The 27313-nt window shown below is 47.5% G+C and overlaps 1 protein-coding gene across 2 annotated transcripts in view; it reads right to left on the bottom strand.

The window, feature by feature from the left end:
• SPAG9 (sperm associated antigen 9) overlaps positions 1–27313 on the bottom strand; it is a 1633747-nt gene that overhangs the window by 1578347 nt on the left and 28087 nt on the right. For both annotated transcript variants that reach the window (XM_085617154.1, XM_085617155.1), the window contains exon 2: positions 18879–18999. In XM_085617154.1, coding sequence (XP_085473280.1) covers positions 18879–18999 — 121 coding nt within the window. The remainder of the gene's footprint in view (positions 1–18878; positions 19000–27313) is intronic.

Here is a 27313-nt window from a genome sequence, read left to right as displayed (position 1 = left end):
AGCATCTTTACAATCTTCAGAGATAATGAATAATGCTATTGACTTTGTAGTCCATTCTGGTGCAGTAAAAATGTTTTTGGACCGGATATACCCTGTGCACACGCTATCCATACACATGCCCAATCAGGGCAGAAGGCAAGCAATAATTAAAATTAAATAAAAATTCCATAAACACCTGAAAAACACTGTTTCTGTTGTTTTTAATGGCGCGAAAATGTGTAACCACTGATAACCACTGTTTTTTAAGGTATTGAAAAAACTGAAAAAACCCCACCAGAATTTACCAAAAATAGAAACTGAAAACAGGAAAGCCTAATTATGATTCTAACATTTGCTATGGTCTACATATGGTGATTTAATAAACAAAAAAACAAAAACAAAAATGGTATAGTGAGCACAAGACCCACGTCTGAGCAGACAGTGCCCACTTGGAGAGACTATAGCAACACAAACAGATGGGCAGAATGAAGAACATTGTCAAACATTCACTCCCAGTACAGAGATCTGGGCCGAAATCCATTGTGTTTTTTTTCCTCACCATGCCATTCCAATTTGGACCCAGCTATATGCAAATCAGTTTCGAACCTGCTCCCCAGTGCTGCCACTGGGCTGTGAAAGTGGAGACTGGCTGTGTGGCAGGGGCTAACCTCGATGCTCATTTTAGCCATACTGCAGGTGGCCTGGAACAGAAGGGGCATAGGGGAGATCCGACCTCCTTGAATCAATCAAATCAGGATTTGAAGAGCGCAGCTTATCACCCATGACGGTATCCAGGCACTATGATCCTGCTGCCATTAGTCGAAAAGCCAGGTCTTGAGTCCCTTTCTGAATTCCGTGACAGAGAGTGTTGGTATAAGTCGGAGGGGAAGATTATTCCAGGACTTGGCGGTGAGGTAGGAGAAGAAGCATCTCTGCTGTAGCTTCGGCGGATGTGGAGAATGGGAGCGAGGGAGGAAGAGCACAGGTGTCTGGAGGGTTGGTGGAAGTTCAGGGGGTGGTTGATGTATGCTGGTCCCTGGTCATAGAGGGTCTTGTTTATCAGCATCTTGAATTGGCATCTTTTATGTACGGAGAGCCAGTGGACGTTCTCGAGTTGGGTGATGATGTAAGTCAGTTTGGGGGAGGCTAAGGATGAGTTTGGTCGCTGATTTCTAAAATCGGCTAGAGCCTCTTTAGGAGCTGGGAGGGGATTCCTTTGTTGAGGGAATTGCCATAGTCGTGCTGGCTGGTGACTAGGGCTTGGGTGAAGGTTTTACTGGGTCGATGGGGAGCCATCTGAAGATTCTTTGAAGCATGCGCAGGGTGTGGAAGCAGAGGAAGGAGACTGCGCTGATCTGGCATTTCATGGTGAGTTTGCTGACCAGGACTATGCCCACGCGGTCGTAGGTTGGTGTGGCTTTGAGTTTGGCAAGTCACCCGGAGTATTTCCACGGGGAGGTGTTGTTTACAAAGATCAGCACTTCAGTCTTGTCCGTGATGAACTTCAGGCAGTTGGTCCTCATCCAGTCGGCGATGCTTGTCATGCAGTTGTGAAAGTTGGTCCTGGTGGTGGCAGGGTCTTGTGAGAGCAAGAGGATGAGCTGTGTGACATCTGCAGAGGAGATGATTTTGAGGGCATGGGTGCAGACTACGTCGGCCAGGGGTGTCAGGTAGTTGTTGAACAGGGTGGATCTAAGGGATGAACCATGCGGGACGCCACTGATAATGTTCTTGGGTTCCGATGTGAAGGGAGGTAGGCAGATTCTCCCGATGTGGCGAAGTCGCTTACTGAGGGAGTGGTGGGATATGGTGTCAAGAGGTCGAGCAGGATAAGAGCCAGTGTCCCCTCGGTCGAGGAGGGTTCTGATATCGTCTGTGGCAGTGATCAGGGCAGTCTCAGTGCTGTGGTTGGCATAGAAGTTGGTCTGCGAGGTATCAAGCAGGTTGTTGTTCTCCAGGTGTTCGGCGAGTTGTTGGTTCTCAACAACTTTGATGGGGAAACGGAGAAGAGAGATGGGGCGGTAGTTCCTAAGTTCGCTGGCGTCGGCAGAGAGTTTCTAGAGTACAGGGGTCTGACCTCTTGTGTGTTTCCATTGATCAGGAAATGTGGCTGTGGTGATGGATGTGTCGAGGATGGAGGCGAGTTTGCGGCTTATTTCCTTGCTCCACTGTTTGAAGAAGTGGTAGGAGCAGCAGTTCATGTGTGCTCCGAAGTGGATGGAGTTTATGATGGCTGTGGTGCTCTATGTGGTGAGCTGTTCCCATGCCGAAAGTGGAGGGCTGTGGATGACGTCATTCAGCATGGGGAAGCTGTAGAGGTCAGTGGGCTGGTATTCAAAGTTGGTGTAGATGGTGGATCTTGTTGTGGAAGTAGTCCACTAGGGTGTTGCAGAGTTTCTAGGAAGGGGGAATTGTGTTCTCGGTGGCAGATGGGCAGGAGAACTCTTATGATGCTGAAGAGTTCCTTGCTGTGGTTGGAAGAGGCTCCGATGCGTTTCGCAAGGGTTCATTTTTTCCATGTCTTTTAGGCGCTGATGGTAGTAGTCTAGGGCTGACTTGAAGGTGGCTGGTTCTGTGGGGCTTTTGGTGGTGTGCCATTGTCTCTTCAGTCGTTTGCAGTTGTGTTTCGTGAACCTGAGTTTGTGTGTACCATTTGGCTTGTGTTGTGGATCTACTGGTCTTGAAAGGTTTGATGGGAGCGACTGTCAGGGCATTTGGTGATCCAGGCGGAGAGATTCTAGACGGCCTACTCAATGGTGGTTGCAGGATCGGGCTTGGTGGTGTTGAGGGAGTCTTGTCTATTGGGTCTCTGTACCTTTGTTGCAGCTGTAGTGGGAGGGTCAGGGGAACATGGTGGTGGTGGTGGTGGTGCATGGTGCTCCTGCGATGGTAAAGTGAACAATAATGTGGTTTGTCCAGGTGAGTTCGGTCGCATGGTTGTACTTGACTGTCACTGGCCAAGAAGATTGGTTCAAGTGAGTGCACTGCGCTGGGAGTAGGGTCGGTGACCAATTGGCTCAGCCCGATGTTGCTCAGCCTTTACAGGAGGTTGGTGATGTTGGTGCCTTCAAGGTCGTTGAGGTGGAAGTTGAGGTCATTGAGGAAGATGTAGTGTTTAGAGTCGATGGCAAGTAGGACAATGAATTTGGAAATGGCAGTGCAGAAGCCGGGGCAAGGGACCAGGGTCTGTATACGAGGGTGCCTCTAATTGTCTTTCTGCTGCTGGTTTGGGGTGGGAAGTTAAGGTACTCCATGACTGGTGTGGTGCCGTCTTCGGTAGTGGGGCAGCAGATGATGGTGATGCCGTGTCTGTGTTTGTTGGTGCGGACACTGTGTATCATCTTGTAACCACTGGGCATTGCAGTGGAAGTGTTTGGGGTGGCGGTGGGATTGGGCCATGTCTCTGTAATGAAGACAGCTTCAGGGTGAGGGTGGTGATGATGTCCCAGATTACGGTGGCGTGTTTGCAGAGCTATTGGGTGATGAGCAGGAGGCAGGGAAGAGGCTCGATGGTGGTCGGTGAGGTGGGTGTGGAGAGAGTTTCCATGGGGGCAGGCAATGCTGAGTCACAGGTGAAGAGACAGTGGCAGCAGATGAAAGGACCTACCATTGATCGCAGAAATACAAGGCATAAGTTGTTGTTAAGCTGCCTGGGGTCCATGGCTCAAAGTTCTTCGGTGGAGTATCTCTGTGTGGCTGGAGGACTAGTGTTCCTGGCGCTGGGTGTGGTCCAGACGCTGATGAGCGCAGACAGACTTGCCTTTTGCGCACACGTGGCGCAGCCGCACAGCAGCACCCATTAAGTAGATCCTGAGAGGGGGCGGGTTCTGAGTGGTGGGAGTGGCGAACGGGCATGAAAGGAGCGAACTGTGCAACGTGCTGGCTCCCGAAAGCGGTACAGGAATGAAAGCCTCCATTACTTCAAACAAAGTAAGGCTGAATTAGAACTAATATACAGAAGACAGAAATTCAATTGCAGGCAGTAGCACGGTACAGGAAATGAAAAGGCAAAGTAAATAAACAGATATGGCTGAACTGAACCTAACTTACAGAAGACAACTTAAGGCAGCAGCGCGGTAGAAGAAATGAGGAGTTAAAGTAAATAAACAAATAATGCTGAACTTAGGCTGACTGACTTACATAAATGAGGCAAATCACAATTACAAGCAGCAAGAGCACAAAACAATTGCAGGCAGCAGAATAGTGAGGCAGAGTCCGGAAGACCTGCTGATGGTTGCTCTGGAGGAGCGATTCGGAGATTGGTGAGAGGAATCCCCCTTCCCACGCCTAACAGGAACAGTTGGCCCGAACACATTTAAGCAGCTGGACTGATGCTAATTGCTTGGTATCCCCCAGGCCGGGTAGTGCCCCAAGAGTAGAGTGACCATTTTGAATCAGTTTTGGCTAAAGCCCTTTTGGAAGGAATGCTGCGAGAGAGGGAGGCAGCGCTACACAGAAGCACTGAGACAACAGGAGATGCTGAGAAAGGGGTGCGCTCCAGGAGAGTTCATTCTGACAGACACCATGAGGCTTGGCTCCCACTATAGACCTGGCAAGGCAACTTGGCCCAACACTATGTGAGAGATAGTGGGTGGCACCAAGAAAAAACAAAAAATAATGAGAAAGTCAGTTTGAGCAACAATATACTAGCCAGACATCATGGTGAAGGGCAGAGAAGCCCCAATCAAGGCAAGATTGATTGTACACAAAGCAAGCAACTGGAGCCCAGACGAATCCATTTGGAGGATCCAGGATAGAGACACCCCCTTAGGGCATCAATCAGTCTTCCTCACATGCAAAACTCCATGCCATCTGCAAAGATAGATGGTGTTAGAGTCTAGGTGTTCCTTCTTCAATAGAATTTGCGTAATGTTGCAGACCACTAGACTGAGGTAGAACCATAGGTCTCCTCAACGGGAGACAAACTGCTTACCTCCACACCTGACGTCACCCATCTCCAAGAGAAAACAACACACAGAGAACAGCAAGCAGAGGACGCTTATTAAAATATTTGTTTCTAGCACACAATTCTGATATATTCTGAAGTAGCTATACAGTTCATTTACAGGCATTTAAATATTGTTGTATGCTAGAAAAAAAGTGTTTCCTTTCACACCCACAGATTGTCAGATAAATCCTCTCACTTCGAAGTCAAAGAAAAAAGTAAACACCAAGAAAACAGAGCCTGACATTTGACTCCGTCTTCGAACGGCACAGCAAACGTGACAAAATAGGAGCAAGCATTTGTGGAAGAATACAGTAACAACTTATATTCCACAACAGAGGTGGCATCAACTCAAGCTGTTAAGCTTAAAACAAATGAAGCCAACAAAAAGAAAGCAACCGTGAGATACAAAACACAAACCAATGGTAAGCAATGGATGGAATACATTCCGCGAGAAGCTTTCAGAACGTCCTCAATAAGTCTTTAGCAAACCTATGCTGTCTAGAAGCATCGACCAGAAAAGGTATTTTTAGCAAGCTACCTTTTCCCTGCCTAAAGCCTCTGGACGGTAATTTGAATGAGCCTCCAGCTGCCGCTCTGAGTGCTCATGCCCTGAATGAGGTGTGAAAACTTCTCAAACAGCAAAGACGAAGGCCGGGGTATCAGGAGGGGTTTTCTGTTCCTCTAGCAGAATGACCATTTGAGTAGTGCCCAGGAATTTAATTTACTTTAAATGTTCCCCCACTGTCACCGATGACACCTAGACAGGCCCCTACTTTTGTTCCCCCAGTCAGGTAGGCAACAATCCCAGTGATGAATGAGATGCCCTCAGAACTTATTTGAAGTGACCACAGAAGAGGAGTTATGTATTACCATGTCCATTTTTCTGGGGTGGGCACACAGGCTCTGCATAAGGAAAGAAGGGTTTCACCATCTTGGATTTAGGCAGAGTTGGGCATTGTGGGGTTGCTTGCAGTAGAGCACATACAAAATACTCAGGGATGAGGAGTTCCTATAGCCCGAAACCCAGGACATATTGTTTGGGGTCAAGGGCAACAAGTTTTCATTTTTTTTTTTTGTCCTTGGGACAAGTAGGCCCAACCCCCTGCAGCTCAAACCCTTTGGCTTCCAGTCTGCAGTACCACATTATGGATCAGAGAAGGGCACTGTCTGCAGATAAGGTAATAAGGTAATACTTTTGTCCATATATTAATGCTGCTCAAACTTGCATTTACGGTTCATTAATTGAAAGCCTTTATTATTAGAGTGAGTGCTCAAAGTAAATATTGTAAGCTCTGACTGCGCTACTGACAGTGGTTCCAGTATAAAAATGTGTACACACGTTTTCAAAGTTTAGCAATATGAGGCGATGTATAATGCTCCCAGATTGCTCTCTGATTTAATGCAAATATTTACAGAAGCTTGAAAGCATGATTGATCATTCTTTGCTTTCAAAATAAAATGTTCATAAAAAAATGTAGGAAAAAATAAATTTGTATCATTTAGCAGCTTGTTGATGCATGCTAGTATTTCCCCAAAATATTCATAATAGAAAATCAGTGTAACCAGTTTCAATAAGATTATGGGAAACAAAAATAAACAAGCGTTGGCAACGCCAGTAGGTCGGAAATTGGCAGTCAGCTTTTTAGTTTTGTCAATGTGTGACTTGTTTTGGCATGGTTTTTGAAAAACCTAATTGGAAAAGTTGTTTTTGGTCTCAAAAAGCACACACTGCCACAGTTAATGGCACAGAACAAAACTACTTTGTTAGCCAATAGGCTCATTGTTAAAGAGCAGAATGCTGTCACTCACAGTCAAGACAGACGATAGAGAGAGAGAGAGAGAGAGAGACAGACAATTCTAATAAACTCAAAAGGTCACGGTCAACGCCAGACCAAATGAAGGGCCCAATTATTAAAGAAAGTCTCAAAAGTGCAACCATGGTATATGTCCTTGCATTAGGTGCAGCTATACGGCTTTCGTGAATTCCCAAGAATTTACAGAAGTAGGTCAAGAAATAGTACTCATAGAAAATATTTGTGAACTGCATTTTAGCATGAGAAAATATGCATGTGTAGATTTGCTCATGCGAAAATCTGAGTGTTTGCAAGTTCACTTTCCTCCCCAACCACTTTTTTCCCCAACTCTGGAAGAAGGTTTACGTCTGTCATTGTCAGGAGTAAATTGCCAACATTTCTCAGTATGGGAACAGATTAGAGAAGAGTTGTTGAAAACCCTTAAAACATGCAAGTTAGTAGGTTTGCACGGACTCAAAAGGGCATTCTAATAGATTTATGAAGCAACCTGCCCCATGGACAAGTAGATATTTTATTAAATTCCACCCTCCTGAAAATACTGCAAAGCAATAGCGGGTAGGGTAACCCCCTAGGAACATTTTCCCCACTGGGTAGGGAGGAGCAAGGAATCACCCCCACCTGCAAGCTGTTGGCAAGCATAAATGTGGCCTCCCCAGTGCTCTCCTCAGAACACTCCTGGATTGAAGGAAGATCAGAAGGAGACTGAGCCAGCTGTCAGTGACCTGAGAAGAGCCCTAAAGGAATGGACCCGTTCTCTGTTGTATCCAGGACAAAGACGTGAACTCAGAGTGTCATAGGGCTCACTTGTTCAAGCTAAAGGGTTACAGCAAGCTGCAAGGGGTCTTTCTTACAATTGCCAAGCTGACCACTTCCAACTGGCCCAGCCGTAGGCCCTACTTTTGGCATCTGCTGAAGTTAGTCCTAATAACCCAAGTGCTGTCTCGGAGATCCTAGAACCCTTGTACTGGTATTTTTCACTTTTATTTTTGAGGCCGAAGTCCCAAAGTAAAACCTCCAGCTGGGATGAATTTGGTTTCTGTTTCCGATCCATGCTCTATCACCTCAAATCGGGCTGAAGTCCTGGTCTACCGTGATCAGTTGACACGGTTCCCTGCTTTACACATTACTCCAAATTAAGCCGGTCTGCTCAGTGCCATAGCTACCCTGGGGTTGAGCTCAGGTTTATCTTGTGACTTTAGTTGTTCACCCTGACAAGGATTAGGTTTATTACTTAAGATGGGTAGTCACCTTGTTGTGTTTCGATTTAGATACCCGTATATAGGTTTCCCTGAATCATGTCCTTATATAGGCACAATTAGCATTGCCCTAATTTAGGCATAGAATCCCAGTCCTTATTTAGGCATTAGCCATGCTAACCAAATACAGGCATGGTCACCTACATCCATCCATCCCACGACACAACGAGTTCTTAGAAACCAGACCCTTAAACCGAACGGGACTTTCCCTAGCTTGGATTATTGATTTCTCCAAGAACTCATCTATTATGCATGAACTACTATTCCTTAGGGGTTCATCCATGATGTCTTACTCTGCCCGACTTTACTTCAATGCTAGCATTCCTAAGCACCTTCCAGGTATAAATATGCCTTCCCTTACCCTGGCAAACCACGGCATGACTCAGCACGACTTGACTGCATGGTTTGCCACGGCAAGTTCGGAAGAGACCATATCCCGGCCTGCCGCACTGACTAGATGCTGTCATTCCTGCTCGCAGAGAATCCAGCTTCCAGTGTTCGGACTCCCTTCGCGGGGTGTTAGCGTTTGAGACCCGGATAGATTCCCACCTCGCTCATTCTAAAGGTATGGAGCCGACTAGAACCTAGAGGGACTCTTGGCATACTAAACTTAGTATATACCATACTATAGAAAACAGCACCTACTTTTACCTCGCACTACACTTAGGTTAGGTACACCGGTGTAGGACTATTTTAGAAGCATCAGACGTGTATTCACTTATTAGCCCGCGTTATTGATGTATGTATATATAATTATATGTCATAGCTAAAAGGCAATGCTATTGCAGTATTATTTCTTCTTACTGCTTATGCTGTGCATATTATATCTTGCTTACTGTCTAATAATTTTAACAGCTCATATCTCTTACACGAGAAACAAGACTGTGCAATAAACCCTTTTATTGAAACACCCATCTTTCTATTTCTGTGTAACTCTGGAGAAACTTACCATGCACGATTGACTGAGTGAAACTGTTATCTATTGTTTCCACGATTCTGAGACGCGTTCCGATCCTAAGGGAAACAAAGTTGTCATGTTCATGCGATTGTCAGAAACTAATCCCTTATTGTTCATTCGAGAAGTTTCTAGTTTAATGTACTCGATAGGAGCATACTGACCTTAGTCCTATGCAAAAACGATAGTGTATATTATTCCAATGCGCAGAGCCTATAAGGGAAATAGGAACTACACTACAACCTCCCTTTACTAATAACCCAATTTGTTACAGATCCAAAACACACCATCCTGGGCATTAGTGAAGGAAGGAGGAAGGTTCCCCTGTGGCCAGTAGCTTGGTGGTAACTGGTTTACTACTGAAAAAAGAGACATAGCAAGGCAGTGGATGGACGATGGCCCCCTCACTAAAGAGAATGGTTTCAGGACATGGATTACTGTGCCACTACTGAAAAGAAAAAGAAAAGAAAAACGATTTAAAAAGCACACGTAACCATATGTCTAAATGGTTAGGTGAGTTTTTATGGTTCCCTTGGTGGACAATCATGGAATGGGGGTGGGGAGGGGATTGTCAGTTTGTTATTTGTTCAGTGATAAAAAGAAATAAAAAAGATCGATTTAAAAAAATGTCGAATAACATCTTCTACCAGAGACTGGGGTTTAGATGGCTGTCAATGCTTGCTAATTAAACAGGTCTAAAAGAGAGGTGATTGTGCTTAGTAAGAGCTGCCTTTCACTTTACTCAATACCACTTCAAACCTTTTTGGCTCCGAGGTGCAGCTGGCAGAGAAAGTTAGAAATCTCTGTATTTATCCTGCATTTTGATAAGCCACTTCTGCCCCAGGTAAGTAGGTCAGATGGGAACTCATATTTCCGGGTGGGCACATAAACCTATTTTGCCACTTCTGTCCCCAAAACTTGCCATGTAGTTGTCAGCGCTTCCATAATTTTCTGGCTATGCTATTGCCATGCTGTTTATAGCAGGCTTCAACAATACATTCTTTATGAGCTCCGATGAGCTCTAGGCGCATACATTAGGGTGAAGCTAACCTTTGGGGGGAAAAAAAAAGGACAGCAACTTTCTGACACTCTTAGATCATTACAATGATTGCTTTGTAATTGCTATTCTTACTGACCAAGGCAAAAGTATTAACTTACCGAGGTACGACGCATCAAGGCTACATCCCTGTTTTCTAATCTGTAGTCTGTGTAATAAGGAATGGCGCTTTTACTGCCTAAATTCAATCTTAAATCTCAGGAAAGACAACAGAACTCCTCACTCACAGTCTTCCAGTACTCGGTAAAAAATCAAAGCAGACCAATTTAGACTGTACTTAAGAGTACCTCTAAGGGACTTATACAGTGAGTGAGCTCCTAATAAATACAGTCAATGCAGTGGCAAGCGGGTTACCTCAGGTCAAATTAGACAGGAAGCATAACTTACCCAGTTCCCCAAAAATTTTAATCAACACCTCATTGCTTCATTGCCCCACACTGCGGTGCCCACTTAAGCATATCCCTCAAGCCTCTCTTGGCCTAGCAAGCACCACTTTACACACGCTTGCTTCTCACCCCTACTTGCATCCACTGTGAAGTAAAATTGTTGACATGTACAGCACTCCATTGCTTTGCAGCGAGCTTTACTCTATAAATTTAGTACATACATACACATATTGGATGGGCAAGCTTTGGGTTTCTTTATGAATTATAGCTGGGGCGGGTTAGAGAGGGTGATAAGTCTGAAACTTAAGTGTTGTTAATTTTACAGTTTCATGGTACAGAAGAGAAGCAAACCTCTTTCCCGCAATGGGAGTCTAGGTTTGAACTAAAAGACAGTCATATGTTGAGATTTTGAAATACACGAAACTTTAAAGAAAATCTATTCTGATAAGACAGTTATAACACAGCTGTGGAGTTTCGTGCATTTCATTTATACACTTTAAAATAATAAATGGAGTATTTATTATTTTAAAGTGTGCATGCAGACCTGCTGAGAAGAAAATTCTAAGTTTATGTGCCCTTGCATTTATTCTGTTGGCATTTACTGCTGCAAAAAGTGTGGCCAATTTTGCATGCTCCTTCAGGGAAGGAAAGTGACAGAGGATGAGCTCACGAGTTTCCCCATAATTGAGAACTCATGCCCCTTTCCTAAGAATCCACTCCATGCTTTGCTTCCTTCTCAGGGTGCTTTACCATCAATGTACTTCCTAGGATTTCAGCCACGGGCCATAATCCTTAAATACCTAATGTGATCTAACCCAGACCTATACCCACCCCCATGTACATTAGCGATTTGTTTTTTCCATTTTTACAAGTGAGTAGTGTTTTCAGATTTACTACTAGCTGTTTATCAGACTGTTCACATTTTGAAGACCAGAAGCTTGTATTGCAGTTATCCGATGGACATCAATTCACCAAAATACCAGACTTAGCGGAAGTAACATCACACAACCTTTGACCCCAATTACAGAGGAACTGACATTTGACCTTTGACCGGATGCTATCTAGAAAGTGAGGTTACTAAAATTCACAACCATGAAATAAGTGCAGTGTCTATTTTTTAATAAAATTAAAAAGTTGACATTTTCCAAGCACAAATATTGAATGCTTCATCACTATTGCTCTAATATCCATCATCATGTTAGAGGGCTGTATGACCATCATACTTTTCCATATTTATTTGCTAGAAAAAATGACGGTTTCCCTCCCCGTCTCTCTCTTTTATCTCTCCCCTTCTCTTATTTCAAATCTCGCTTTCTCTCCCTTGTCAAATATCTATATTGCATATTTCTCTGCAATGCTTCACATCTCTCTTTTATTGTTTTGTAATTGTCCTCTCTCTTGCTTCATCTCTCATAGCGCCTCTCTCACCGGCCCTCTCTTCCTCTTCACTGCCATCTTTTCTCCGGATTCTCCAGATTGTCATCTGTATACTGTCCCTTTTCTATATAATGACTCTGTTTCACCTGTCTACCTCTAGCATCTATCCTTTTTTCACCTGTCTCTCCCATTAGCCATTTCCTTCCCAACGTTCTGTCTCTTTATCATCTGACATGTTATCTCTGCTCTCTCACCTACCTCTTTCTTTTTACTCTCACCTCTTTCTGTATGTTCTCTTTATCTGTTAGCTGTCCTTCCTCCTCACTTCACTTTCTCAGCTGTCTATGTATAACCTGTATGTTTCTCTTTATACCCTATGTCTCTCCCCTGTCTAGCTCGCTTTGTTTATATTTCAGCTGTCTCTTACCTCTCTACCTCTTTATGGCATGTCTCTAAAATGTTTCCACCTCTCTCTCATCAGTTTATGATCATCCACCTGTCTATCCTATCAAACTCTTTACCATAGGTCTCTTTCACTCTATTGTCGCCCTCTCTCACTCTTAGCGGTCTCTCACCAGCCTGCTTTTTTTAATCACACCTATCTCACTGGTTGCCTTCAATTCTCACCTGTCTTATCCTCTTACTTGTTTTCTCCTTTCATTTTCCGGTCTCCTTCCTGCATGTCTGTTTCAATTAATAAGGGGTTTGTATAGAGAAACTAATCACCCGCGAGGGTCTTAAGGCGCAGGGTTGGCTCCGTTGAGTGCGGGGGTCATCCGAAGAGCCAGGTCTTGAGGTCTTTCCTGAACTGAAGAAGTGTGGGGGTTTGCCGGAGATGAAAGTCGTTCCAGGCCTTGGCTGCGAGGTAGGAGAAGGACTTTCCTCCTGTTCTGGTCTTAAAGATGCGTGGGATGGTGGCCTGAGAGCAGTCAGCTGATCGGAGGCATCCCTTGGGTGCGGGAAGGAGAGGCGGTTGTTTAGGTATGCTGGTCCGATGTTTTGGAGGGCCTTGAAAGCGTGAGTGAGGAGCTTGAATGTTTATTCTTCTTTCGATGGGGAGCCAGTGTAGATCGCGGAGGTGTTGGGTGATGTGGTGGTGGCAGGGGATGTCTAGGACTAGTCTGGCTGCGGCGTTCTGGACGGTCTGTAGCTTGAGAAGTAGTTTCTTGTTGATTCCGGCGTAGAGAGCGTTGCCATGGTCCAGTCTGCTACTGTTGAGGGTGTGCGTGACCGTTTTTCTGGATTCGGGTGGGATCCATCTGAATGTTTTTCGAAATATGCAGAGGGTGTTGAAGCAGGCCAAGGATACAGCATTGGTCTGGCGGTTCATCATGAGCGCTGAGTCTAGTATGATGCCGAGGTTTTGGGCGTGGTCCGTCAGGGTGGGGGCTTTTCCGAGGGCAGGGGCCACCAGGTGTCATCCCAGGCGGATGGTGTGGAGCCAAGAATGAGGACTTCTGTTTTCTCAGAGTTGAGTTTCAGGCAGCTCTTTATTCAGGTGGCGACGGCCTTCATCACTTCCTGGAAGTTGGGACTGGTGATGTTGGGTTCTTTGGTGAGAGAGAGAATGAGTTGAGTGTCATCGGCATAGGAGACAATGTTGAGCCCGTAGTTTCTGACGATGGTTGCGAAGGAGGCCATGTAGATGTTGAAGAGGGTGGGGCTGAGGAAGAATAACTGGGGCACTCCACATCTCGTCTCTGTTGGTTCCGAGAAGAAGGGCGGGAGTCTGACTCGCCGAGTTCTGCCTTTAAGAAATGAGCATATCCAGTCAAGGAAATTTTTGAGAATGCTGGCGTTGTGTAGTCTGGTGGCTAGTGTGCGGTGGGAGACGGTGTTGAAGGCAGCTTGGAAGTCCAGGAGGGTGAGAGTTGCCGTTTGGCCCTGGTCGAGGTGGGAGCGGATGTCATCGGTGGTGGTGAGTAGGGTGGTCTCTGTGATTTGGTTGCTGCGGAATCCGGATTGGGATATGTCCAGGACGTTGTTGGTTTCGATGAAGTTTACTAGCTGGGTGTTGATGCCCTTTTCAATGAATTTGGCTGCAAATGGAAGCAGGGAGATGGGCCTGAAGTCCTTGAGGTCCGTCAGATCTGCAGAGGGTTTCTTCAGTAGGAGGTTGACTTGGGCGTGCTTCCAGCCGTCGGGGAATGTGGCAGTTTTGAGGGAGCAGTTGAACGTCTAGCGTAGCTTAGGTGCGATGGCGGCTCTGTGGAAGATGTGGAGTGGGCAGGGGTCTGAGGGTGCTCCAGACTGGATGATCTTCATGGTCTTTAAGGTGTCTTCTATCGTAAGCGGGTTCCAAGTGAGCAGGGTCTGTTGGGTGGTGTCGTTCGGGGTGTGAGCTGGGGCGGTGCAGAGGTCTTGGTTGGCGAAGTTGTTGTAGATCATCTTAATCTTGAGGTGAAAAAAGGTGTTGAGTCGGTTGCAGAGGTCTTGGAAGGGTGGGACATCTGTTTCACTACCCCTCTCACCTATCAGGCATATCTCTCTCACAACTTTTTTCCATCTCTCCCAGCTCTGTATTATTTCTCTTTCCTAAACATGCACACACACATACTTACTTATTTCTTTGTAGTGCACTCTTTCTCTCTTCCATTCTTTCAGATTTCCCTGGTACGCGCTCTCTCACTATCGCCTCTTCCATATTTCCCTTTCCCTCCAGGGGCAGCTAGAGAAACGGAGATACCTTTTCCGGGTTTGTTACTTTTTTTTTTTATTGTCATGCCTTCATGTTTACGTTGAAAAGTATACTTCGGGGCACCTCCCAAAGGAGTCACCATGTTACAAATGGTTTGATATGGCAGCATGTTTTTTTTACTGAATGTGCTTTATATGGTTACATTCCCTGCAGGCGACAGAAAGTAAACAAAACTCTGTGAGTCCAGTTTAGTTTTTAGGTCTCGCCTAGCGGCGCAGCGCATGCGCTGCATGCCTTGGCGAGACCTATTCTTGTCGGTTTGGTGGGCGAAGGGGGACAGGACATGGCACGTGCACGGCTGGCATCACTAGCACAAGGACAAGAGATGTGCATCGCGTTCGATTTAGCTTGCGAAGGGGCACAGGAAATGTGCACACGCCTGGACAGGCGATGTGCACGTGTACGGCTCGCGGAGCACAACGCACGCATGGCGCGATTTCACTTTCCCGTTCTTCGTGTTCTCCTTTCGAAAACATGAACTGTCTGTTATCGTGACTTGCCAGTTTACCCAGCATGCTGTGATCCTAGAAGAAAAAAAAAAAATTTCCTTCTCCTGTGTGTCAACAGAGGGGGTGCTGGAAAAAGGCTTAGACTCAGACTGATCACGCTCTGTGCCCGGCCCCTGGCTCGTCCTCTGCAACAGGCGAGCAATGACTTCATGTTAATCTCTCGTGGAATCCGCTGAGAGCTGCCCGGCGCTCGCTGACACCTTGACAATTTTCAGAGGCGAGTGTCTGCAAGCACTAGAGTCCCGCGCGCCAACACGCATAACAGAAATAAAAGAGACAAGTGTGCGCATACCAACCGTTCCGCACGGGGGCAACAATGTTTGTGGTCCAGACGCTTCCAGTGGAAAATATTCAATTCATCCTGGTGCTGCAACGACACCCAGAGCCCGGGCTGGAATATCTTAACTAGGTGTGTATTTAGGTCTGTGTTTACATGGTGGTCTGCCGTCCGTCAGTCTCTGTATGTGACCTCATCCGTCTATCCATCCTCACACTCATTCCGTGCCAATCTATGTTTATCTATCCATCAAACAAAACTTTTGTTAAGGGGCATTATGGTTTGAGACTATATTCAAATACCAATCTATGTTATCAAATTGAAAGTCTCTGTAATTCACCAATTACAATTAGCTGCAGAACTATACACACCTCCCAGTGCATTCCTCATTACCTCACAAGTGACATTACAAATGACATCATTAATAACTACACTCACCAATCACAACATTGATGAAGTTGTACAGTTCAGTTTGCACAAGGCATGACCTGCAGCAGTGCAGACTTAAAATAATATTAACTGCTAGGACGCAAAGTTCTTCTTATTAGCGGACCGCTGCTGCTGCCAAATGCCGGAGTTGCCAAATACCATGGCTGTCTTGATCTACATCATGCCTCTTTCTTCCACCACCCTACACTTCCGGTCTCTTTATCTCTGTCTTTCAGGATTTTTTCATCACTGCCCTCGGTGACAGTCCTTCAACAAGCATTGAAAATGCAATAGGTCTCGCCTTTGATTAAGTTGAAACCATTTGCTTTGCTAATGATATTGTATAGCAAAGCAAATGGCTTTAACTTAATCAAAGGCGAGACCTGTTGCATTTTCAATGCTTGTTGTTCCTTGCACTGTCTTTGCTACCTTTGAGGCCAGGCGGTCGCGAAAGGTAGTTCCAGTGGTCGCCGGAGGCACTCCAGGGTTCGCAGTTGCGACCCCTAGTGACTCCTAATTGATGTCCATGGGATACCCAAGCCTATATCCTCGTTCCCCCATTCCTCATCCAACAGAGGATGATTCGCACTTTTCCAGGAATATACCTTTTGCTATAGATTCCAGGTGTTAAACACCCATGTGGCTTATTTTTCTTTTCAAAGCAATTGGAAACTTTTACCCGGTGTTGGTTATGACTGTACTTGTACCCCTTTCAAATGCTGGTGATCATGCATCTGCTGAAATGGCCTAGTTATTTGCAACAAAGGCAGCGAATGCCTTCTCTTCAAATATATTACACCTACAAATTGTCCGATTAATGTATGCAATCCAGCACGCGCCTCAATGCATTCTACACCAACTGATACAACCATGTCTTTACGATGGTTATTTGTTCATGATAAACAGTTTGGAATTCCACTACAAGACATCACGTTGCTAGATTATTTAATTATTTCTGGTCTTTCACAGTATAAAATATAACTCCCTAATGTGGTTCATCAAAATACAGAGTAACCTCCACTCTATATCGTTTTATTACACCACAGACCGGTTCATATACCCTTCTTGACCTTTGACTGCACTCAAGGACAAATACCGTAAACTGTGTGGCATTGTCACCAAGTTAACAAGCTGGGAATTACTGCAGAAAGATATAAAGTATGTCAATAGACACAGGGTACAGAACAGAGTCAGAGTTAGGCAGAGAGGGAGAGTGGTTTAGACTGATAAATAGAATAGACAGGGGTTAAATAGAGAAAGTTCATTTTCTCAGGAGGCCCCTTGGAAGACGGGGACCCAGGGCAATTGCCCACTATGCCCATGCCTTAAAACGTCTCTGATTGTAAATTCCTCTACTTCAACCCAAACGCAACATGTACATGGGTTTGGATACTCAAGCGAATTTTGAATGGTAGCACAGAATTCCTACGATGATCAATTAAAACAGAGATGTGAAAGTCAGTCTTCTACAGTTCCACAGGACAAAGTCAATCATTTTGCTGCATTGAAGTTAGGACCTAAGTATCTGTAATGTTTGCAATGTTTCCCTTCTCTTTAAAATAGGTTTAGTTTTAGAGCTCAAAGATATTTCTACATCTTTCTCACAAGCTTATGCGACACTGGACTAGTAAGCATACTGCCGGCAGCTATGGAAACCATGAGAAAGAGCTACTGCTGACAAACTGCAGCTCCTACGCCTTAGGACATTCTACTCTATTCGGCAACAAGCATGCTTGAGTGAGTGTGAAAGACCAAGAGTTCTCACTGTATCCTGCCAACCACGCAATCTTCTCCTGGTGCTCATTTCACTGCTCTACAACCCTTCGTGGATTTAATTCGCAAAAGCTGAGTCCTGGATTCTCACATCCCTGTCTTCTACACAACCCTTCCTTAGAGACATTACCTATTCCACTTCATATTACCTGTAGGCTGATGACACACAGATCGACTTCTTGTTTCATTCTTTCACTCTCCATGTTCAAAGCAAAACTGTTAACGGGCATCCTTTCTCGATTGCACTTTGAGCTCTTTAAAAACGGAGATCCTCTCCTTCCCTGCCTCCTACATTCCATAATGTATATGGGTCTCATTGCATTTCTGCCTCAGAAACACTTGTGTTTCTTAGTTATAGTATATTGATAGAGAATTTCGTCACCTCCATCACACATCTGTCACACCGAACTATTAAACATTAAAAAAGCATCCACATTTCCCCTTGGAGAATGCCAATTTCCTCATATACAATCTGGATGACCAGCATGACCATAATAAGAATAAATCACTCCAACACTAAGCAGGTTTGTAGTCTGCTATACCCACTCCTGAATATTATTTATGAAAATCTTACTGCACCCGGTGTCTTTCTCAATTACTCACATCCTAAGCCTCCGCTTGCTCCCTAACTGCATTCAACCCGGCACAGTCTCTTGACCAGTAACAAACCAGTCTATGTTTCCATCCGTGTTCACATTATTCACACTTCCTAAGCTTCTTCTATTGCATGTAATCTACAGGCAACTTCAGGCTGCCCCGTTCCTTTCAGCAGTCATGCATAGTATCAAAACCCACCATTTAAGACTCAACAGTCTTGTAAGTTGACAGTTTTCTGAACCCCCGCACCTCCTCTCAACCCAGGGCTAACTAACAATCCCATGCAGTCATAAAACTTTATATTTACCACTAAACATATGAAATATGTGATATTCTCTAGAGGTATCTACTCATCAACAATGTATCAACTTTCTGACAACATGTTGTGTACTGCTATGTTGGTATGTAGGTTGAAATGCTTCTCATGTCAATAAATACAAATACAAAACAGAGTTTAACCTTGATACCTAGATATGTGAACGGGAATCTATAAAAATAAACAGAAAGGACACCGAAGCCTTGGAATAATAAATTGGATGCCATGATCTACTTCCGTGCAATGTTTAGTCTAGATATGGAGACAAGTGTACATGATTCCATCTTAAATTTGTAGCATGCATAATGAAGCTTTGCAGTTGCACTGCAAATGAATATTGAACATAAAATTGCTGAAAGAGGCAGACAACAGACCACAACCCAATTAGACACAAAGGTAATATATTAAGGTGTAGTGCAACAGGGCACAATCTAAAGCACAAGAAATTATGTAATTTGGGTGTCCAAGGACATTCTAAAGTGAAGTAACAAATAGTTAAAAACTTACTCTGATCTGCATAATTTTTGGATTTCATTTCAAGCTGTCGTGTTTGCGATTCTAAAGTTTCCACTCTGCTTTGCAAATCTTTTTTTTCTTGTTCTTGGGAATCTTCAAATTCAATAAAATTCTGAAACACAAATACTGTTTTTTTAAAATGAGCTAAAATGGTGCTTTTATTGAAACCATGTTTAGAAAAATACAGTGCAAACTAATACGATTCAATGCTTGTGTATTATAAAACCTCTATGGCTAATATAATGTTACATAAGAAATAACAATGCTCAACCTACTAGAGAAAATCTGTACTTTTAACGTCAACCTACTTATATTTACAACATAGTTATTTGCGTAGGAATATGCGTTACTGACATTAAAAACAAGCACTGGCAGAGCCAATAGGTCTCAGCAATGCCCAAACTATTGTCCTTGTCAATGTGAATGTCTTTTAGCCATGTTGTCTAGCGGCACATCTGCTATTTAGCATGGCTGAAAGTTACTGAAAGCCCAGAATCACAGGATGTTGAGCCAACACAGTGTCTCTTGTTGAGTTTATTGTCCTGCCCCTCCTAACACAAAAAGGCCCTATGACGTGGCCTGCACTAGCCTCTTCGTAGCACTTGTTTCCCTGATTTTCTTCATGCTGAACAGCAGAAGTGCTGCTAGACAACATGGCTAAAAGACATTCACATTGAGAAGGCCAATAGCTCAGGCACTGCCGTGATCTATTGGCTTTGCCAATGCTTGTTCGGTGTTGACAGGGTCTTGCTGAACAAATGCGGAAGTGATCGTGAGAAACAGTTGAGGAGCTCTAAAGAGAAGTGAGGATGTGGCGTAATGGGCAGAGCTGCCGACAGGGGATCCAGGTTCGAATCTCTAGGTTGGCTGAACAATTTGTAATTCTGGGCAAATCATTTACGCTTCAATGACTCTATCATTGTGCAACGTAACTAGTGAGCACTGAAAGTGCTCCAATACCATTAGCTAGTGCTAGCACTATGGAGGACAGAACAAGCGCTTCAATACCATCGGATAGTGCAACAAAATAAAAGCGATTAGGGAGGTAGTGGGGGACAGGTCAAGCAGGGAAGCTGGAGGGGATGGGGAGATAATTGAAGCAGGATTAGCAACAAAAATGAATGTGCCATGTACTGGAACTGGTGAGCACTTAAAACGCTCCAATGCCATTGGCTTGAGTTCACGCAATCGTAAGACAGATGAAGGTGCAAGGGCTCCAATGCCATCAGATTGTGCAAAAAGAAAAAAATGCTGTCCGTCTTTTAACAACTTTAAGAAATATATAAGTTTATGTATATGCACATGCATTTTAGTGGCATGTGTACAAGGGAGACGGCCTGACAACACAAGTACTCTTATGGAGTGCTTGAAAACAGAAAAAAATAGCTCCGCAGACCGGTAGCAGTGTAAGGAGACATACTTGGTCCATGATTATGGGAGAGGCAAACAGAAGAGGGCATGATGTCTGCATGCCATAACGAATGGCATCAAAGCTTAAGTCTACCAATACTAGGAGTTGGGCGGCCTGACAACACGTTTCTTCGAGACCGCATATGCGCTATCTAGCGGAGGCCTAAAAATAATTTCTGTTTAAATTTACAAATCTCTTCGTACACAGTGCTAGTTCTACAAACAGATTTTTTTTATTTATACTTGTTTTTATTACAACTCTGCATAAACATCATCGTACTGCATCATCGAAAGTTGTTACACATTCGCCCATAGGGCCGATTCGCAGATAAATTGTGCATTACATTCTTCAAGCAGCGATGATATTTTGAACAAAACAGACCAAAAACAGGTGCATCCCGGTGGCAGCTAGTGACGGAACCCATCCCATGTACAGCTTATTAGGGATCATTGGGAGCAAGGCAGTGCGGACACAGTGTTCTAGGACTATCCATCAAAGGGCAAGGGGAACAATGCTTGCTGCTATCTAGCATGGTTCAGCATTGTGCAGGGGAGCCAAGTGTGTCAGCAGGCAACAAGTGTGACGGATCTGGTGTGTGGATAGATTGCTGTGTTGTGCCCCCTACCCTTGTGTCGTGGTCTCCTGGTGCCCGCAGTTCTTCTAGCATGTGCCCCCAGCCTTCTAGATCGCGCTCTGCATTCTTGTCCGTTCGCACTGCACGTAAACGCCACTCTTCCGCCACTCCCCACTCTTGCATGTTGCTTTCCACCTCTCAGAAACAGAATTGACCTTTAAATAAGCATTACTTTCCAATTAGAAATAAGACTACGTTATATAAGAAGTAGTAACTCTAGGTCAACTGAGAGAAAACCTAGCTATATATAGTTGCTAACCCACTACAAAATGTCTTGGCGGAGAAATGTCATGCACTTAAAAACCCATTACGCATCTAGAGCAATCAGAAGTAGCAGAAAGACATGTCCCAAAAAAGAATGGAGTAATAGATACATACGAAGATTTACAAGATACTAATGAATGGTCCTGCACCTTACTCCAACATTTTCATAAAGGTTTTTTTTGATAAACAAGTTTTTATTATTTTGAGCAAGTTTTCGTACAAAACAAAGAAAGAAGATCAGCAACAGCACGGAGCACAATAAATCATGAACATTTACAGGAGTATGACATCCCACAATTACCTGCCCAGTCGGGCGTACACCAGCACAGAAGTGGAGACAAAGTGTAGCATTCATTCCATGGTACCCAACCATTACCCCACACCCTAAGATATTTCCTGGGACATCCTTTTGTGACATACAGGGTTTTTTCTTGGGTCGTGCACCAGTCCACCCCCCACACCATCTCCCCGGGTCGGGTGGTTCAGGGCATTTCCACGCCGCCGCAATATCACGCTTAGGTACAATCATGGCCGTTCCTGGTCCCATCCAGACCGTCCGTGATCCCCAGTAAGGAATGACGCAGGTCGTGGGGAACCGTCCAGCCCAATACCTCCGTGAGCTCCACCTCTATGGATCCCCAGAAGCGCGACAGGCGAGGGCACGACCAGACCATATGGAAGAAATCAGCTGGCGCGTAGCCACACCTTGCACAGGACGCATTTGGGCACAGTCCCGCGCGAGGGCGTGAGATAGGCGGCGTGCAGATAGTAGAGTTGGATCAACCTAAGCTTGGCGACGCTGTGATCGTATTCAGGGCCATAAGGGCGTCACGCCAATCAGCCTCGTCAAGAGGGGCCACCCACTCCACCCATTGATCCCGCAACCTGTCCAACGAAGTGGTAGTATTATTGACGAGAGTGCGATAGATGCGGGAGATGCCCCCTCTGCCCAAGTCACCCAACGGGAGGGCTGTACTCCGAAAGGCTGGTCTCCTTAGGAAGATGCATGCGGAGGGCGTGCCGCAGCTGCAGGTATTTATAGAATTGGGATGGGTGAAGGGAGTAGCGGGTCTGGAGCTCCCGAAACGAACTCAGATGGCCATTGGACCAGACATCCCAAAGCTGCGAGACTCCGATAAGGTCCCATGAGTTAAACCCCCGCAGCCCACTAACCTCGCGAGCCAGGTTCCCTGCCAGAGGGGTGTGCACTGGGTCAGCCTACGTGTCCAGCGAGTGTGGCGTAGGGCCGCCCGCCAGGCCAGCAAAACGGAACGCGTCGCGTCGGGAAACTGAGACGGAATGGGTCCCCAGTACATCATGGATTGAATTTTGGGGAGGCCCAGTTCACTCAACTCGAGCAGATATGCCAGATCGGCCCTGCCCCCAGTAAACCAATCGTGGATGATTAGAAGGCGCGTTGCCAAATAGTAGAGGTACAGATGTGTCATCCCCATACCCCCATCAAAGGAGGGGATCCGGCAGGTGGTCAGGGCTAAACGCGCTCGCCCCCCACTCCAAAGGAACTTAGTAATGAGGCTGTCCAGCTCCCTGAACCAGGTTCTGGGGAAGCAGAAAGGGGTGTTTTGAAGGACGTAGAGGAATCTGGGAGGATCATCATTTTGAACAGAGCGACCCTCCCCAGGGGATTCAGGGGGAAGCGTCTTCCATTTTTGGAGACACTCCTTAGCCCTCTTTACCAATGGAGCTACATTGAGAGACCAGCTCAGCTCAGGAAGAAGGGTGACCCAGATCCCCAGATATTTGACCGAGTGATGCCGGAGCGGAATGGTGGACTGCCAATCATAGCAGTCCCTGGATAAGTGTAGTGGGACCAGTACCGACTTCCCGGGGTTCAGCCGGAGACCGGATGCTTGCTCAAAGGACTGCAAGATTCGAAGGCACCGCGGCCCGGAGACCGCAGGCTCGGCCAGAAAGACCAGGACATCGTCAGCGTACAGGGCTATCTTGTCCGCTTCTGTGTTGGGCCATTGCCAGCCGCGGACGCAGTCGTCATCCCGCACCCGAGAGGCCAGAGGCTCCATCACCAGACCGAAGAGCAGGGGCGATAGAGGGCAGCCCTGCCTTGTCCCCCTGGCAATAGGGAAGGCCTCAGATAACACCCCGTAAACCCACACGCGCGCTCGGGGGTGGGCGTAAAGAACACGGACCAGAGTCCTAAATTGGGGTTCAAATCCCATCTCGACCAGCACTTCCATTAGGTATGCCCAGTCCACCGAGTCAAAGGCCTTTTCAAAGTCAATGAAAAGGAGGGCCAGGTAGGGAGTAAGGAGGTGACGGTGGGCCAGGGCCAGCTGTAGCCTCCGAAGACAGCGTCTGGTCCCGCACAGGGGCATAAAGCCACATTGGTCAGGGTGCACCAGCAGGGATAGACAGGGTATCAGTCGCTGAGCGAGTATGGCAGCGTATAGCTTAATCTCCGTGTTGATAAGGGAGATGGGGTGAAAGTCCGCACAGTGGCGGGAGGGCGGCTGGGACTTCGGGAGGACCACGATGGTGGCGATGTCCGTCTCAGGGTGAAAGAAACCTTTCTCCAGAGCCTCGCCAAATAGGTCGGCCAAGCGGGGTACGAGAGTCTCACGATACAGCGCATAATATTCTTGCGGAAGGCCGTCTGGGCCCGGGGTCTTAACAAACGAGACGAGGGAGTTGGCTGCGTCAATCTCCTCCCGAGAAATGGGGCGATCCAGATGCTTCTGAGTGATGGGAGTCAGCCGAGGGAGATGCACATGGCCTTGCTCGAGGAAAGCTGAGAGGGATATGCCAGGGGCCGCGTCGCGTAAAGCCGCTGGTAATAGCGGGCAAAGATGCGGGCTATCGCCAGCGGATCGCTGTGTACTGCGCCCTCATCATCTACCACCTCTGGAATGATGCGGTTGGCTCTAGGATATGTAGCCAGGCGGTGCAGGATCGTGCAGTTTATGTCCCCTCAGCCGTATATTCGTGCCACTGACGATCTCCAAAGGAGCTTAGCGGCATCTAGGGAGAACTGCCTGATCTCGGATCGAAGGTGGGCAAGTTGGCGGGCCTGGGCCGTGTCATCGGCTAGGGAAGGGGATTGCTCTAGGCGGCACGCCTGCGCCTCCCGCAAGGTAATCTCCTGCAACACCCCGAATGGTCGCCTTCCCCGCCTCCCATAAGGTACCCGGAAAGGCCACCGAGCCCTTGTTGATGAGAAAGTACTGCTTGAGTTCCCTCCCCACCACCTTTTTTAATTCCCGGTCTTGGAGGAACCAAGCGTTCAGTCTCCACGTTTGGTGGGTAGAGAGGGGGGGTGGAGCCCCTGTACTAAGAAGCACCAGGGAGTGATCAGAGATCCCTCTAGGAAGCATACGGACATCTAGGTTCCCGGAGCAGTCAACTGAGGGGACAAAAATCGCATCTATACGTGCCTGTGTATGGTGCGCTGCCGAGGTGTGGGTGAACTGGGCGACACGAGGATGCCAGACGTGCCACGCATCGCATAGGCCCAAAGACTCGGACCAACTCCGTAGCTGCTTCGCCTGCGCCAGTCTAGTGGTGGAGGGAGGACCCGTCACATCAACAGCCGGGAAAGATACCGCATTGAAGTCACCCCCAATGACGGTGGGTCCCAGTGGCAAGTCATTCAGGAGAGCCGCGGTGTGTTTAAGAGAAGCTGTCAGCAGTGAGGAGTGAGAGTAGATGGACATAAGTTTGAGGGGAGAGCCGGCCAACAAGCCACAAAGCGTCACTGATGTACCCTGAGGATCATGAAAGACTTGTGTGAGTACAAATGGCAGAGTACGTTTGAGGCGAATGGCCACCCCTCGGGAACCTCTGGAGAAGCCGGAGTGCCATACTCTATCATATCCGTAGCGCGCCAGGAAGGGGCAAGAGTTACCCATCAGGTGTGTTTCTTGGAGCAAGAGCACGTCCACCTTATCGCGCTGTGCGAAGCGCAGAACTGCCGTGCGCTTAACCCGGTCCAACAGACCATTTACATTCCACGATAAGACGTGTAGAGACGCCCTAGGAATTTTTGTGTCGGTCATGGCGGGTAGAGCGTGGGTCCGGGTCTAGCACCTCCATTAGGATGCGGGAGCGTGTGTGGGAGCCTGCGTCCGCGTGGGTGGATAGTGGCAGGAATAGTGGCATTTCGCACCTGGCCCCTGATGGGTCGGTGCGAAATGATCCGTGGTAGCGGAATGAGAAAAACAACACAAACACCAACAGCATAACAAAAACCCCATACCAAACATTCCCCCCCACTTCTGGAACGAAAGTATCTGTTGACCCCCCCATTGTAACAGTACCAAACTAAAACGCTCGGGTTGGTTGCGTGGAGGACCCCTCCATATGGACGGATGAGCCGTGAGTCGGCTAGTGGATCCAAGAGGTGAGCGTGAAACTCTGTCAATAGTCAAGATCTTCATCAGGAGAGAGTCCCACCCATGGACCAAGAAGCAGCAGGCCTAGCACAGTGTGATCTCATAGCGTGGGAGTGCGGGAAAGGTCCGAGTCAATCCCAGGGGAACCCTCCCGGCCTGGCAATGAGGACGTCCCCGGCTGCTTGGCGACGGGTCGATGCTTGGTGCGGCGTGGAGAGCCTGAGTGGCTGGAGGAGTCATGGGGTCCACGGGTTGCCGTGCCCGGGGACCCGGATACTGCTGCCTGGGATCGGCACCCCCTGCGAGAGTGCGTGCGCCGCCGGCGCCCCGCCACCCGCGGCACTGTGGATTGAGAGCCCGCGGGGCCCGAAGAAGGGCCCGCCTCTGGCGGATGGGACGTTCTTCCGTCAGCCATGTCCATGCTGCCTGGGGCGTATCGAAGAATTGGGTTTTATTTTGTAAGATGACTCGGAGGCGTGCAGGGAACTGAAGCTGGTACTGGAGGCCCAAGGCACGCAGTTTCTTTTTAACGTCCGTATAGGAACAACGTAGATCTTGCACTTTCCTGGTGTAGTGCGGGAATACTATAACAGTATGGTTCTGGAACCTAAGAGGACCGTGGGCCCGCGCCGCCTGCAGAATGGCATACCAATCTTTAAAATTAAGGACTTTCAGTATGATGGGGTGAGCGGGAGCCCCCAGGGGCGGCCTGGGGACGAGGGAACGGTGGGCTCTCTCAACCACGAACCAGGGGGAGAGAGCGTCCCGGAGCATCCATGATGTAAACCAGGCTTTGACAAAGGCAGCCACCGGATTCGATTCGACCCCCTCGGGAAATCCCACCAGGCGGAGATTATTGCGGCGGGCGCGATTTTCAGCGTCTTCGGCGTGCCGGTGGAGTTCCTTGGTGTGGATGCAGAGGCGCACCACCTGTTCCTTCAATTGCGAGATGTCGTCCTCCGCTGTGGATATGCGGGATTCGGCCTCCGTGAGTCGTCCGGTGGCGTTGCGGAGATCTTGTCGGAGGAGGGAGACGTCCACCTTAATTTCTCCAATCTTCCCCTCGACGGACGCTTGTGAGGCACTGATGGCCTGAAGGATTGTGTTCAGGTCCTTGTCTGGGGGCGGGGAGGGAGCCCCGATCGCCTGCCCCGGGAGAGCCGGGTCAGAGGTGGTGAACCGGTCCATCTTTGTCTGGGTGGGGGCCGGCGTGGGTTTGAGGCCCTTGTCCCTCCCCATTGCCATCAGTTACTCCCACCGCTGCCAGGAGTCCGGGGACCAGGCCGGTGGACCAGGAACCCTAAACGCCCCACACAAGGCTTAGTAGTCCGCAACAGTCCAAGGGGCCAGCAAGTGGAGCCGGAGGTCAACCCGAGAGGGCGTGCACCACGAGGGGACCAGGACCCACCGCCGAGCCAAGCGCCCTGCAGCCCAGTCCGCAGGACCAAAGAGGGTAATGTGCTCTCCAGGAAGGCGCCGGGGGAATGCGGCGCGAAGCCCCCCGATGGAAGCATGGAATGGAGCGCCCCCGCACCCCCGGGTGTCGCCAAGGCAGTGGAGACGATTATAGCAGGCGGGAGGCACCGCCGGCAGTCAGGGCAGGAACTCCAGATCCGATGCTTCCCATAAACTGCACCCAGCTGTCGGTGACGGCGCTGCAGGGACAGTTTCCTAAGAAGGAGCGGGCTCTCATGTCCGCGGGGCAGCACCTGCAAAATGCCCCCGAGCCCCCCCCCCCCGTTGGGAGCCA

The sequence above is a fragment of the Triturus cristatus genome, chromosome 7, assembly GCF_964204655.1.
Source record: "Triturus cristatus chromosome 7, aTriCri1.1, whole genome shotgun sequence".
Lineage (NCBI taxonomy): Eukaryota > Metazoa > Chordata > Amphibia > Caudata > Salamandridae > Triturus > Triturus cristatus.
Note: the sequence above shows the minus strand (reverse complement) of the source record. Positions and strands in the feature narration are given on the sequence as shown.